At 45.0% G+C, this 13,628-nt stretch overlaps 1 protein-coding gene across 1 annotated transcript; it reads right to left on the bottom strand.

The window, feature by feature from the left end:
* Positions 1–133: 133 nt before the first annotated feature.
* On the bottom strand, positions 134–10,829 carry BNIP3L (BCL2 interacting protein 3 like). The gene is made up of 6 exons (XM_042886778.1): positions 10,652–10,829; positions 5,150–5,336; positions 4,024–4,096; positions 2,791–2,894; positions 1,815–1,964; positions 134–711 (listed from the first exon to the last, which is right to left on the bottom strand). The coding sequence occupies exons 1-6, from the start codon at positions 10,734–10,736 to the stop codon at positions 663–665; spliced, it is 648 nt and encodes a 215-aa protein (XP_042742712.1). The 5' UTR covers positions 10,737–10,829; the 3' UTR covers positions 134–662.
* Between the last annotated feature and the right edge of the window lie 2,799 nt (positions 10,830–13,628).

Raw genomic sequence — 13,628 nt, 5'->3', positions numbered from 1 at the left:
CAACAATTATCTAATATTAAAATATGCTGATGGATTTAGGTATTCTACTTTAAAACTTATGCAGTCTTTGCCTCCTGCAAATCAAATGGTGCTAGCCAACGTAAGGGGGAGCATATAGGAAATTCCCCTGTGAGCTGATTTAAACCATGTTTTATTGCCAGGAATTTCTTAGTTTATTTCACAACCGGTTTGTTTCTCAAAAGCAGAATTCAATTTCACTCCAATCAATAATTTTCTTCAGAAGATACTTAAGTTTATCACTATAACACAGTCACATTTATACCATGCACAACTGCAATTTAAGTCAGGTTGCACTAAGGAGGCAACAGCATCACTGATAAAATTAAAACTTGCTGGTGGCATTTTGCATTGAGAGAAGCCCTTGCAACATATAGACAGTTGTAAACTCTGTTCAGCAACTCTGACGTGTCTTGCAGGCCAAGAGGCAAGGGAATGGGAGGAGAGAGGAAAAGAATGTGGATAGCAAAACACCTCAACAGAGTTCCAACACAATACTGAATTCCAGAATTAGCAAAAACCTGGATATGTAAAGAAAGGGTGAAGTCAGGGTCATGCTTAAAACGATCTCAAGTCGAACGTACTAAACGAGACAGAAACACCTTCACAGGTCACGTGGGGGTCCAGGTTTTGCACCCCGTCTCTCAGTAAGTGCTGGCTGAAGGTGTGGTCAGTCGTTTTCCGATGTAGATGCTGAAATAAAAAGCATAAAGCATATCACAGCTCACAGGAATACTCCCTGCTTCCCACAGTTCTCAGGCACTCTGCTATTCTGATTTGCCTTTCAGGCTTGATGAGGTTCTCCCAAGGACTTCATTTCATTTATAAAACGACGTAAGAGCGACGCTGTCAGTGGAGCCCAGAAGCACTGATGCTACCAGTGTTCAGTAACTGGGCTGCTTACAGTTCCACGCTCTGCAGCACCCGGCCCAGGAGCCCTGATGCCTCTGTAGACCACCTGACTGAGGGGGCTCTTGAAGAGCTCAGCACCGCTCCCAGATGACTATTGCAGTAAAACAAAGTATTGCCAGAAAACGAAGAGATAAGAACTGAGGACCTACAGAAACACGGACCTCTGATGTTCAGGCAGCGTTTCACACAAAAGGCACACTTATGCAGTAGCACAGCTATCTTACAATGCACTTTCATAGATTCTATCCTCCTAATTTTCTCAACGCGTGCCTTTCTGTCCTTCACAAAAGAACCCAAGATGGATAAACACGTTAGAATTTAAGCAAGCTCAGAAATGTTGGATTATGCAGGCATGGAAAACACTGCTGAGCAAATCAGCAGCTGATCTCACAGGACACATCCAGTATTTCATGCATCTAAGCATTCAAACCTTTATATTTGTTAATATCAGAGAACTGCAGCATTGGACAGAGAATGCACCGCACAGAGAAATTCAGCAGCCAGTATTTGCACACTGTGGTTTTGTAATGGTTAATAAACATTACAGTTTTCCACTTGCTCTTACTTTCCCTACATAACCTGAAGTGTTTGAGAACGCATGGATAACTAGCTGGTACGTGCTGTAATTGCAAAGGTTATCTGCAAATTCATGATAATCCATGCATTCTCAATATAAGAAACTTGACCTATAAAATACAACATACTCATGATTATCATTGCTGCAACGTTTTCCTGCATTTGAAAACAAAAGCAAAAAGGCAAGGTGCAACAACACTCGAGTTACTCCAGACAAAGCCCTTTTCAGCAAGCACCCGACATTCAAGTAAAGCAGAAAATCAAAGCCAGATGCAAAAAGTTGAAGTGAGAATTAGGTTAATACTTACCCTAGTCCCAAAGCCAAAACATGAGATATGAACAGAGATGGAATGAAAACCTTAAGAAACTCTGCAGAGAAAATGCCACCTTTCTTCATTGCTCCACTTTTCCTCATACTTAAAGACACCGAACGTTTAGGATGTCTGAAATGAAATTCCCTGAAAGAAAAGAGGGAGGAGAGAAAAAAATTCAACACTTTCTTATTGTTGCCTTTTTTTTTTTATTGCACACATATGCACAGATCTCTGCAGAAACTTTTTTTTTTTTTTTTAAGTACAAAGAGCTGCAGATCAAAGCAAGAGATCCCTTACAGAGTAGGGGAGCAAAGAGAAAAATAGGAGGCATTGTGAAGAGACCACTTACATAGACAGTATAGAGACAAAGGGAGCAGCAGCTGAAGAGAGGTTAGTCTGAGAGATGGATGGGATTTGTTAGCAAGAGCCTCATTTTTTGCTCCAAACAGAGACACAGAAGTCTGCCAGATGCAGACAGCATCCTCTGCTTTCTTAAAAGGCTTTGCATTCAAGATTCTCAGTGTTTCCCCTCCACTGGATGAACATCATATATTTTACACAGAAAGAAAAAAGGTACAGAATTTGTGAGACTTGCTCAAAGCTTCCATTCAATAACCTGTTAATACCAGCTCCAAGCAACCAGGTCTCCCAATAATTCTGCAAAGAAACCTCGTAATCAACTTGCCATAGATTCAGGTTACTTTCAGCAAAAGGTATTCAGATGTTATTATGATTTGCAAACTTCACTGCCTCAACTTTTTGTAGCCTCCCAAAAGAAAACTCTTTGTCCCAGAGTTGGCCTTATTTGCACAGACAGAATAAGTGCTTCTAAGTGAGTCTCATGGTTCTTCCCTCCTGCAAAGGAACTCTAGGGAACCTGCTTTGGCAGGGAGGTTGCACTAGATGATCTCCAGAGGTCCCTTCCAACCCACACAGTTCTGTAAAATTCATTAAGAAAAGTTTAACTCACTTGGGAGGAATGTTTTCAGGCCTACTCGACCAGTCTGACACCCAGTCAGCACTTTTCTTCAACACCTCCAACTCCTTCTCTCCTTCTACTGCTTCTTCTTCAGACTGAAAATACACGAGACAAACCCTGTGACAGCCAGTTAGCTCCTCCTCATGGCATTAAGTTGAGAGCAACAACAGGAATAAACTGATAAGCACCAAATGGCAGCACCTGAAAACAAGCCAGTGTTCTCACGCTACCTACTATTTAAGAGAGACTTTATTGTTCTAAAAGAAGGCACTGCAGACGTCAGCATGTCACCAATTATGTTATTACAGCTAGGAGCCCAACACAGCAGTAAGTTGGGTTTTTTGCACATAGATATTTTTGTTTGTTAGGTTTTTTTTTTTTTTTTGTTTAATGATAATTGTAATGAAACACAGTTTTTACAAAAAAACAATTTCATGACATTTGATTTAAAGCATGCAGAATGTAGATAAAGCACAGAAAGGCAAAATGAAAATGCTTCAAAAACAATACTTAGAAGGTCCTAAAGGAGTTACTTAAAATTACTGTTACATGCAAGGAGGGGACTCTTCTGGGTGCACCTCAGGGGCAGCAGGGAAAGTCAAGCACTCAGCTGCCTTCACCCAAGGAGTTAACATTACATCACTTGATATAAGAAAAAAAAAGTTAGCTAAAAGGACCTGAGAATTTAGAAAAATAAGAGAGATGACTGTTAAGATGAGTGGGAACCATGACAAAAGTAATCAAATTCAACAAAATAGATGGCAGACCTGGCCAGCAACTTCATTCAGGGAGCTCTGGCTCTCTGCAGGGCTCCAGTGCAAGTCCTGCCCTTTGGCCAGATCTTAGACACAATTAAATGCAAGGCTTCTTTCCTCCAGAATTGCTTTCTTATGCTGCTGAAGACAGCAAATTCCATTTCATTAGCAAACTAACTTTGGCATCAGTCTCCTCTTGGTCTGTATTATGAAGACTGCTCACTGTGTGAGCTGATGGATGCACACAGCGTCCATCAGGGTCTCAAAATGAAAAAACCTGCTAGAGAGCAGCAGTTCAATGGATTTCCTCTGACAGGTAAAATATATGATATTAAAGACCTTCTGAGGTGACAGAAAACTCGCTCTGCCCTTCAAGTTCTCCCAGTATCGACCTAGGCATGATTTATATGCACAATACCTACAACTTTAACATATTTTTCAAAGTTAATTGTTTTAAAATGTTAAATACCTGAGAACTACTGTCTTTACTTGTGTGCATTTCCACATCAAACGTTATCTGTCCATCTTCTTGAGGTGAAGGGCTAAAGAAAAATTGATTTCATTATGTCACTTTTGTCACACTGTATTCTCAGCTAAAGAATAATCAGCATTAATAGCATCTCAGCTCAATCATTTCCACACGTGCTTCTGCGCACTATTCAAATGAGTAACAGACTACAGTCACCAGGATAAAAATGTCTTCATAAAACCTTTGCTTTGCCCTTTTTTTTTTAAGTAATCCCACCTCTCTCAGCAGGACTGACTGCCATCCCAGAGAATTTGGACTGAAAATACTGAACTACTGGCAGTTAAGAAAATAAGCCAGTTCCTTATCAATAAAGAGGTAAGAAGCCGTTTACTTTCTATTAAAGCAAGTGTTCTGTTTTAAATATTGCATGAAGTGCCTTCAAAGATTGCCTATACAGTCTGTAATTAAATCAGGCCTAACTAATTTTAAGTATCTTTTATTACTGATCGGCTACTTAATGTGTATGATAGACAAGAGAGCTCAACAGACAGCCATCATTCAGAAAATCCAGAGGAGACATAAGCAGATGAACACGTAAAATTATCTATAGAAACTGCTTATGGGCCTCCAAAACTGGCCTAAAGCCTTCAAGGGAAAGGCACAACGAAGAACTAGGAATACCATAATGCTCACCTGTGCCTCTAGGGGTTATACTGTCAGGCAAAGATATTTTGCCTTCGTTGGAAAAAAAGCAGAATACTGAAAGCAGGAAGTACAAATTCTTTCTTTCTGCCAAGTCCAGTGATGCATTTTATTATGTTTGACTGAAAACAAGGATATGTACATCACACTGTTACTAATGAGCCAATAAAGCTAATATATTTCATATCCTGAATGGTTTATGACAATGTAGAATTTAACTGTAGTGTAGATGTAACCTCTGCTTCTAGATTCCATGGCTTCCTGTAACAGTGAAATGATTTATTTGCTGGTCAAGAGCAAGCAAGTGCTCCAAATGCTGGCGCATGACACACTTAAGCTGGAGAAAAAACATTACCCTTCAATTAACAACAACAGGATTAAAAACTGCAAACAACAGCATGCAGGACAGCAAACGTTCACTTACCTGTCACAGTGGGAGCTACCTCTTGAGCTGCTCTGTCCCGATTCATGCTGGGCATCCAGAAGAATTTTCTCCATGTCTCCATTATGGATGGAGGATGATGATGGGACATGCTCCAGCCCTCCGTTCTTCCCATTGCCATTATCATTGCTGTTGCCATTGCCGTTCATCTGCAACTCCACCCAGGAACCTGTTGGGCAAGCCAGACATCATTTCATTAAAAGCAGTGAAGCTAAAACCATGTAAAGTTTATCAAGTGCACACAGAAAAAGGGCCCTGAACGTGGTGAATTCAGATAACACACACTGGTGCTGGGAAAAAGCTCATAAACACGTAGTGAAGACAAGGCTGATGTGTTTCTTCATGTTGCACAAAAAAAAAAAAAAAACACCTCCAAAATGTTATGTTGCTTCCTACCCCTGAAGCCAGGCACACTGTCCCCCATCTCCCCCAAAATCAATACTTCAAGAGACCACATTTCTCCCCACAGTTTGAAGTTTCCATTATCTGCATATCACTCAACTACACTAATCACTCCTCTTTCCCTGTTCTACTCCTATGTTCCTTTTTCAAAGGAAATTCTATTCTCCTAGCCCCGTTTCTATACAATTCCCCAACCTACAATTTCATACTATCCTTCCTCCTTCCACTTCCAAAGGTCCCCATTTCCAAACCAGCCTCCGACTTCACATTTACTTACACAGAAGTCATACCATAAAAAAGACCCCATACGTTCCCAGACCCACAAGGCAGCTGAGGGTTGATGCACCTCTGGGCCCATCAAGTCCCAGCCCAGCAGGGCCCCCCAGAGCTGCAGCCAGCACCACATCCAGGCAGCTGCTGAACATCCTGTAAGATCTCACACCTTCCTGGGCAACCCGTGCTCAGCCACCCCCTCAATAGAGAAACGCTTCCTGAGATTGAGGTGGAACTTCTTGTGTTCTGTGTGACTTCACGTGCAGGTTAACTGAACAAAAAAGTCTTTACCCCCACATTCCTGAGAGCCATGTTTCAATTTGCACCACTCAGCGTCCCGAGGGGTGAAGGTAAAACAGATCTCCACCCTTCAACCTGTTCCAAATATTTAAGTACATTCCCTATCCGATTGCAACTCCAACCTCCTCATTAAGATACAAGCCCAGAGTCCTGTGACTGCGCAGACACAGTAGACCTACTGGCCTCACACAGCGACAACTGACGGGTTTCTCCTTGCAATTACCACCTCAATTACTGAATTTCACACTGCATTTACCCATGCTATAGAATCCTGTCATTTAGCTGTGTTCCAAGGCTCTGTGTAAGAAAACACTTGCAGTTAGGATCTTCTGGTGTTCCATTTTGTCAGTTTTGTTAGGAAAGCTGTAAGGCCTTCAGACACTGCTGCTGTTAAAGCCTCTTCAACTACATTAATAACCTTTTAAAGTCATGTTGCGTTTGATGCAGCCACCGTTTAAATACTTGATTAAAAACTGAGCTGCAAACACAATGAACTACTTGAAACACCATCAGAACATCAAGAACACACAGCATTAATTCCACCATCTCTAAAGTTTCTGTGTCCTCCCAAAGAGGTCACAGCAGTTTCCTGAACAAAAATGCTGTTTAACGCTGTACAGCACGTGGAGCATAAACAACACTTTCATGTGAGAAGATCCTGATTAGGGAGGGCAAAGATCTCCTATTTCTCACAAGTATAAAGTGCAACATTATTTCCCATTATCAGTGAGACAATGATTTCACACATATGTTACATCACTGACACTATCTGAAGGTGAATGGTTGATCGCTGAGGTAAAAACAGCCAAAAAGAAAGAGAAAATGAAGCCTAAAGATACAAACAAAACAGCTGAAATGGCTTCTTAAAATTACCTGCATTGGTTCAAAACTTCAACACTCGTTTCTTGCCTTATGAAATGCACCTTTAATGGCTCCATTTGTTTTTACAGCCCAGCTCCAGCTCTGTGAACCCTCCAGTGACACAGGAAGGCGCATATGACCAATTATCAACTTGTTTTTGTGAACCTGAAATAGTTTATCTGCAGCATCAGTTACAAACCCACCGCTGTGCACCACTCTCTGCCGAATGCTGGCGGCTGACGGCCTGTTTTCCACAAGCTGTATTCACAAGTGAGGAATCTGGGTGTGCACTGAGCTTGCACACAATTACACACCAACCCCAGGAGATACTGGGCTGCTTCCTCAGCCTCCAGACAGCCCTCCACAGCACTGGGTTCCACGGAGGCTTTATGGGTGTTCAGTCTGGACTGACAAAACTCGCTGTTTATCTAAAAAACGTTGCAGCCACGCCAGGAAGAGCAGTAAATTAACCGTGAGCACAGAGCCCCAGCGCGCCGAGCAGCGCTTTACATGACCAGCAGCACGTTCCCTGTCTGACCTCACTTTTAATGAATCAAAATACACTCACGGAAGCCTAATCTGACATCAAGCTGCAACACGCCACATCCTCCCACTGGGAGCTACAGCCAGCAAACCCTGCAGCTCCACAGAGCCAAACAGGGACGGCAGCCTCTGCCTGCGGAGCAGCAGCACAAGGAAGCTCTGCAGAGCAACCCGTGATGTTCATCACCCACAGAGTGCTTAATTTACTGCATATCCCACTTGGCTGTTCAGCTGGAGGTATGGTAGAACTCAGCATTCTCACGTGAACCGTCAATGGAGCCTCCTCAGTTTATTTCCTCCTCCCTTCCAAAATCACAAAATTTGGGGGGGAAAAAAAATAACCCAGAACCTGTTTATAAAAACGGTATTTCTCTCCCAGATTCTGTGAATTCTGGCCATGCTCCAATGCAAATTATGTCATTATGAATGGATATATACAAAATGTTTGTAGCTATTTATGAAGAAATTAACCACGTTACATGCTTAGTTTTTTTTCTGAAGAATTTCAATATTTGTGAAAAAGTGACAAAGTTTTTTCATATTTTTGGTAGGAAACAGCATGCAGATCGTGTTCTTAAGAGAAAAACCAGCAGAAATACCTGTTAGCCTTTTCATACCAGGCCTCTGGTTAATGTAAATTGCACTGACCGCCTATTCACAAGGAGTTACACCTCCTGACTTTTCTTCTCTAAGAGCGAGGCTGACATATTTTCTTGCCCAAGTAGAAATAATTAAGATAACTGAAGTGTGGAGTCGTTGCTCCCCATTTCTATCACACTGCAGCCCATCCTCATGCAGTCAGTGGGAGCCCACAGCGAGCCGACCAGCCCAGGATCAGCGTCTAACAAGGGCTTCTGCAGAAGCATTAAGTCGGTTCACAGGCAAGCCCTCCCAAATCCTGTTGCAAAACTGAAGCATCAACAGGCTGGCACCTGGCGTGCAGCCACCCTGCACACACAGCTTTTATTAAATAGAGAAATCCAAAGTACTTTCAGGTAGGTGCGTGTGTAGAAATAAAAGCAGTAAACAGCTCTCTACTCTGAGCCATGATCAGCCCGAATAAACTAAGAAATAGCAGCTCTTACAAAGAAGTACAACATTAACAAGGAAAAAAAAATAAAAAGAAAAGCAACCTGTTCAGACTCCCACAGTAGTAATTATTAAGCAAGTTTTCCATGACAGAGCTGATGGGCTCCTGCCTGAGGTAGGACTGATGCCTCGTCAATATGTAACAGAGTCCTGTAATAATTAAAATGGAGGAAGCATCTAGGATTCCGAAAGCATGTAAACTTTTTTCATTTTCTTTTTGGTGAACCCAACAAAGCAAAGATTCAGTTACCAGTTTTATTCCCAGGTCTTCTGCCCTTCGATTCAAGTGCTTGGAGATTCTGAATGAAAGGCCTTGAACATACACAAATGACACACAGAGCAAAATGAATAAGCGTCTCAACTCATTAGCCTGAAAAAGGTCACTGAAAAGCTTATATAATGGCAGAAAATGCACCTACAACACCAAAGCATTGTGGAGCAGCTGAACATCTGAAAGCAGGACTAAAGCCACGTGCAGCTGATTGGTTGCACTCGTTTTGTTCACCGAGCACAGATTACTGAGCATTTCCTCTCATACCTTGTGCTCACCACCTCCAGTAATCACATTGATTTTGCTAAGCCTTTATGCACTGACCCAGCAGCAAGATCTACGTGGGCAGATCCAGCCTGGGCTTACAGCGCTCATCCCTCGTGGTTCCCATCTTACAGCTGATTAATGTGTTTCACAGAGTAACTGAATGTACCAGCAGAAAACAGCGTGGAAATACTGAAGTACAGAAGCAAAGATGGCAATTTATAAAGCATCAACACATCGAGATAGAATCATAGAATCCTAGAGTGAAAAGGAGCACAGTGCTCATCAGATCCAACCCCCTGCTGTGTGCAGGTCGCCAACCAGCAGCCCAGGCTGCCCAGAGCCACATCCAGCCTGGCCTCGAATGCCTGCAGGGATGGGGCATCACAGCCTCCTTAGGCAGCCTGTGCCAGTGCCTCACCACCCTGTGCGAAAAACTTCCTCCTGATATCCAACCTCAACCTCCCCCGTCTCAGTTTAAAAGCATTCCCCTGGTTCTATCACCATCCACCCTCACAAACAGCCATTCCCCCTCCCGTTTATATGCTCCCTTCAAGTACTGGAAGGCCACCATGAGGTTTCCACACTGCAAACTTAAGTTGTCAAAACTGTTCTGTAGCACCCCTGAATAACTGGGTAGAAATACCTGTTTTACACAGGTGGGCACAAACTGCACTCCTTATCACAAGGTGTAACACCACCATCACACAACAGCAGCGTTACGAGAAGGCCATCGTTTACTCCTTATTGCAATTCTCAGTGAGTGACAAGAGCTCAGCCAACCCCTGCATCTCATCGGCAGTTTGACTTCATCATAAACCCCGAAGGGATGGTTAATCATTGACACTATCTATCCGGCTCTTCACCTGAGCTATCCTCAGCGGTCACACCGAGGCAGCAGTTTCGCACACGGGATAAGCGCTGCCAGCTGAGCACCGGAGCCCGCGGGCAGCGCGGGCAGCGATGCTCCACATGAGCGTTATCCCGGGAACAAAAGGATGCAGGGAGCAGCTGACACAGACGCCGGATACAGAGGAAAACAGCTCACGTCAGCGGTATCGACTCAGCCACTGAATAAACTCATACCCAGCCGCGCTCCTCCCCCCGCCGTGCCGTATCCCCATCTTAGCTTCTGAATAAACTCAGTTCAACCACAGCACAAAGCCTCTCCGCTCCCCTCGGCTTCGCCCTGTTCAGCGCAGCCCCTCCGGCCCCACGTCGGCCCAGACCCCGACACCCCGAGCTGCTCGAATTCCCACCCCTGCCCCCTCAGCCCAGACCCCCTTCCCTCAGCCCGCCTAGCCCGCCTCAGCGCCCGCTCCTCGCAGCCCCTCCGGACGCCGCCGATTGGCCCCCGGCGGCTCGCGCGGCCCCGCGCTCCGCCAATCGCAGCCCGGAGCGGGGGAAGGGGCTCCGGGGCCCGCCGCCGCCCCCCGCCTGCTCGCGCTCCGCTCCCGCACGCCGGCCGGAGCCGCACTCACTATTGAGGCCCAGCTCGGTTTGCGTTCCCTCAGCCGGCGGGTTGTTGTTGTTGTTGTGCTGCGGCGGCTCCTGAGGGCTGGACATGGCGGCGCAAGAGCGGCGGCCGAGGAGACGGAGAGCCGCTGGGGCTGGGACAACAACAACAAACCCGGACTCCGCTCCGGGCCCCGCCGCCCCGCCTCCTCGCTCTGCGCATGCGCGAGCTGCGCCGTTCCCACCCTCCGTCGCTGCGCACGCGCCGCCCGCCCCGGGGCGCGTGCCGCGCAGCATGGCGCCCGCTGTGCTTGCGCACGTCCCGCTGCCACCGCCCCGCGCATGCGCCGTTTCGCAATCGGAGCACCGCGCCTGCGGACGAGCGCGCGTGGGGCCTGGGTGGGCGGGAAGAGCGGACCGTGAGGGGACAGGCGCGAACCGTGAGGGGGGGGCAGAGCCTCAGGCATAGAGTAACTGGAAAACCGAGCCCCCACGGCGTCTGCGCCTCACTGATCCTTCGACAGAGAGAAGTGATCGCATTTCCCGCTATTCCAAGGCTTCTTGGATCCCGTTCCGCCATTCTCAGCCCGACACGGTCGGCCTGCACCACTTCAGCCACCCGGGGTCCGGCCGTGCCGCTTCCCATGAAGGAGGCAGAGCGTCCTCCTGCCCGCGCTCAGCTGCTGTGAGGGAAGCAGTCGAACCCGCGCAGCCAAAGCGTCGTTCTCCAAAACCTCTCCCCCAGCTCAGCCATCTTGATTTTGCCCTGAATAATTTAAAGCCAACGAAACTAGTAGGTCCACAAAACATAATTAGGTCTCCCAGTACTAATTAACTGAATTTTTAAGACTTTGGCCAAATAAACCTCTAAGACCTAGCCTAAGTCAGCAAAGTGTAGCAGTTTACTTAAATGGTGGCAGAGTTAAGAGAGAAGAGGGCACCTATGTAACAAAAACGGACCTGTTCTTAGCTATAAAAAGTGAAATTACTTCTCTGCACCCGTTTCCTCTCAGTATGAAAATGAGAAATATCCTCAGGCTACTCATGCACCTACTGCTGTACTGTGAACGAGAATAACACTGAATTTCCAGGGAAAATAGACCTGAAAATGCAATGAAATACTTCAAATGCGGTGAAATACAGGCGCCAACACGTACCTGACCTTGGCGAGGTTTCTTCAGTTACAACAAGAGTAGCTTCTGCATCAACCACGTATTCTAAGTAGCTAACATGAAACAGCCATATATAGAACGTGAGGTTCTTCTAAATCACCTGTTTTAAGACAACAGTCAATATCATCTTGAAGATCAAGCGTATAAATGCCTGAAGGCAGAGCCAGTTCCCACAGATACTTTGTATTGCAGATAGAATTTTTACTAGGATCATCCTGCTTCTAATCTCCTTTTTCATTGAGACTCTTGGAGAACGATCCAGCAAGAACAACTTCACCACAGACAATTTAACTTGCCTTCATTTCTCAATAAATCAGTTTCACTACCTTCATTCCGTGTGATACCACCTAAACTCCAAGGTCTGTTTCGAGGCCTGAAGTATCTCTGATGGAACTTTGTAACCAATCCCATCCCACACAAACACATATGGCATTTTACTTCCTAACAGCACTGATGGAGGCCTTCACACAAAGCCATTCCCATCAGCAGCCGTGGGGATATAAATAGGGGCAGGGGATCACTGTTGCGTGGTAGTACTACTGCTGCTATCAGAGACTGAAACAAATTCAGACAGACCCATCTGCATTAATGTTGTTAACTCCTTGTTACTCAGCAAAAAAGATGACTTATCAGAATTTATCAGGGTTAGGGTGCGTACAACTGTCACAGTTATCCCATTCTAGATGATCATTAGCAAATATCTTTCTTCGTTTTCTCATCTACGCTGCGCTGGCTGAAATAGTGATGTGTGGACATTCTAAATCTGCCTTACGTGACACTGATCTTTCCTACCAATGTGACTGTATATGTTTACATGTCCACACCAAATGTCTGATCTTGTCAAAAATCTGGATGCCCCTCAGTTATCACTGGTACAGAATTTGCTATATGTTATGAAAAGACAGCAGCAATTTAGACATTCTAATAAGACATCCCTTCACAGATAGAAGGGCCACAGATGTGTTCTAGGTTAGAATCAGAAAAACAAGGTACTTATGATGCTGAACAGAGCCCCATCCCACTCTGCAATCCTAACACTCCCAGGCTAACATCAAGCATCATTTGTCATCTCCATCATCCAGGAAGCGTTTGCCATAATGCTCATGGCATGAATATTTATCAGCAAAGTGGGACTATTAACATTTCTGAGTCAGACAAATTAATCGAGATTACAGAGTGAGTCAATGCAGAGCCAGAAATAGCATTCAGAAGTCCTGACTTTCAGACCTGTTCTCTAACCACTACACAGGCTCCTTAAGGCAGCTGAATGACTTAATTCGTGCTTATAAAGTAATTGAATCCTCAGGTGGAAAATGCTATGAGAGTAGCTAAGGCGGAGGGACAAAAAGCCACGCGATCATAGAAGAGGAACAGTGGCTGTAAACTTCTGGGGAAGGCCTTTTGTGCAAGAAAAAGGGTTTTCTTATAGAAAGCCAGTCAGTCAGTTCAAGTCAACACATAAGATGCTGCCTGATTATCTCTCAAGAGCTGCCAAACTAATTGCAGTTTTATGCTCACGGCTCCAAGGCGTTTTTTGTCCACCCTCTTCTTCAGTAACATTTTGCCTCCTAGTGGAGGAGACCAATATAGAAGCACCTGCTTTTTCTTGTGAAAGAAAAATAGACGTATTGTTTGAAAAAGGCAGAGGTTGTTAGAATTCAAAGGTAGACCATACTGAAAATCCATGCTGCTTCTTGGCTCTGAGCTGCATCGCACTAGAAAGAAATGCCTGCTGTTTCTATTCCAGCCACTACCGCAACTTCTACAAATTACAAAAGTCCTTTCTCTACAAACCCAAACCTTCCATACCAGGTTAAATAAGGCATTTGTT

The sequence above is a fragment of the Lagopus leucura genome, unplaced genomic scaffold, assembly GCF_019238085.1.
Source record: "Lagopus leucura isolate 7727_CA_CO unplaced genomic scaffold, USGS_WTPT01 Super-Scaffold_100062, whole genome shotgun sequence".
Classification (NCBI taxonomy): Eukaryota; Metazoa; Chordata; class Aves; order Galliformes; family Phasianidae; genus Lagopus; species Lagopus leucura.
The sequence above is the reverse complement of the archived record's forward strand: the minus strand, read 5'-3'. Positions and strand labels throughout refer to the sequence as shown.

Excerpts from the sequence above, each read along its gene's own strand:
- BNIP3L (XM_042886778.1), bottom strand. The coding sequence starts at position 10,736 with ATGTCCAGCCCTCAGGAGCCGCCGCAGCACAACAACAACAACAACCCG. Across the intron at positions 5,337-10,651 it reads AACCGAGCTGGGCCTCAATA|GTTCCTGGGTGGAGTTGCAG; the intron begins GTGAGTGCGGCT and ends CTTGCCCAACAG. Across the intron at positions 4,097-5,149 it reads GGTAGCTCCCACTGTGACAG|CCCTTCACCTCAAGAAGATG; the intron begins GTAAGTGAACGT and ends ATTTTTCTTTAG.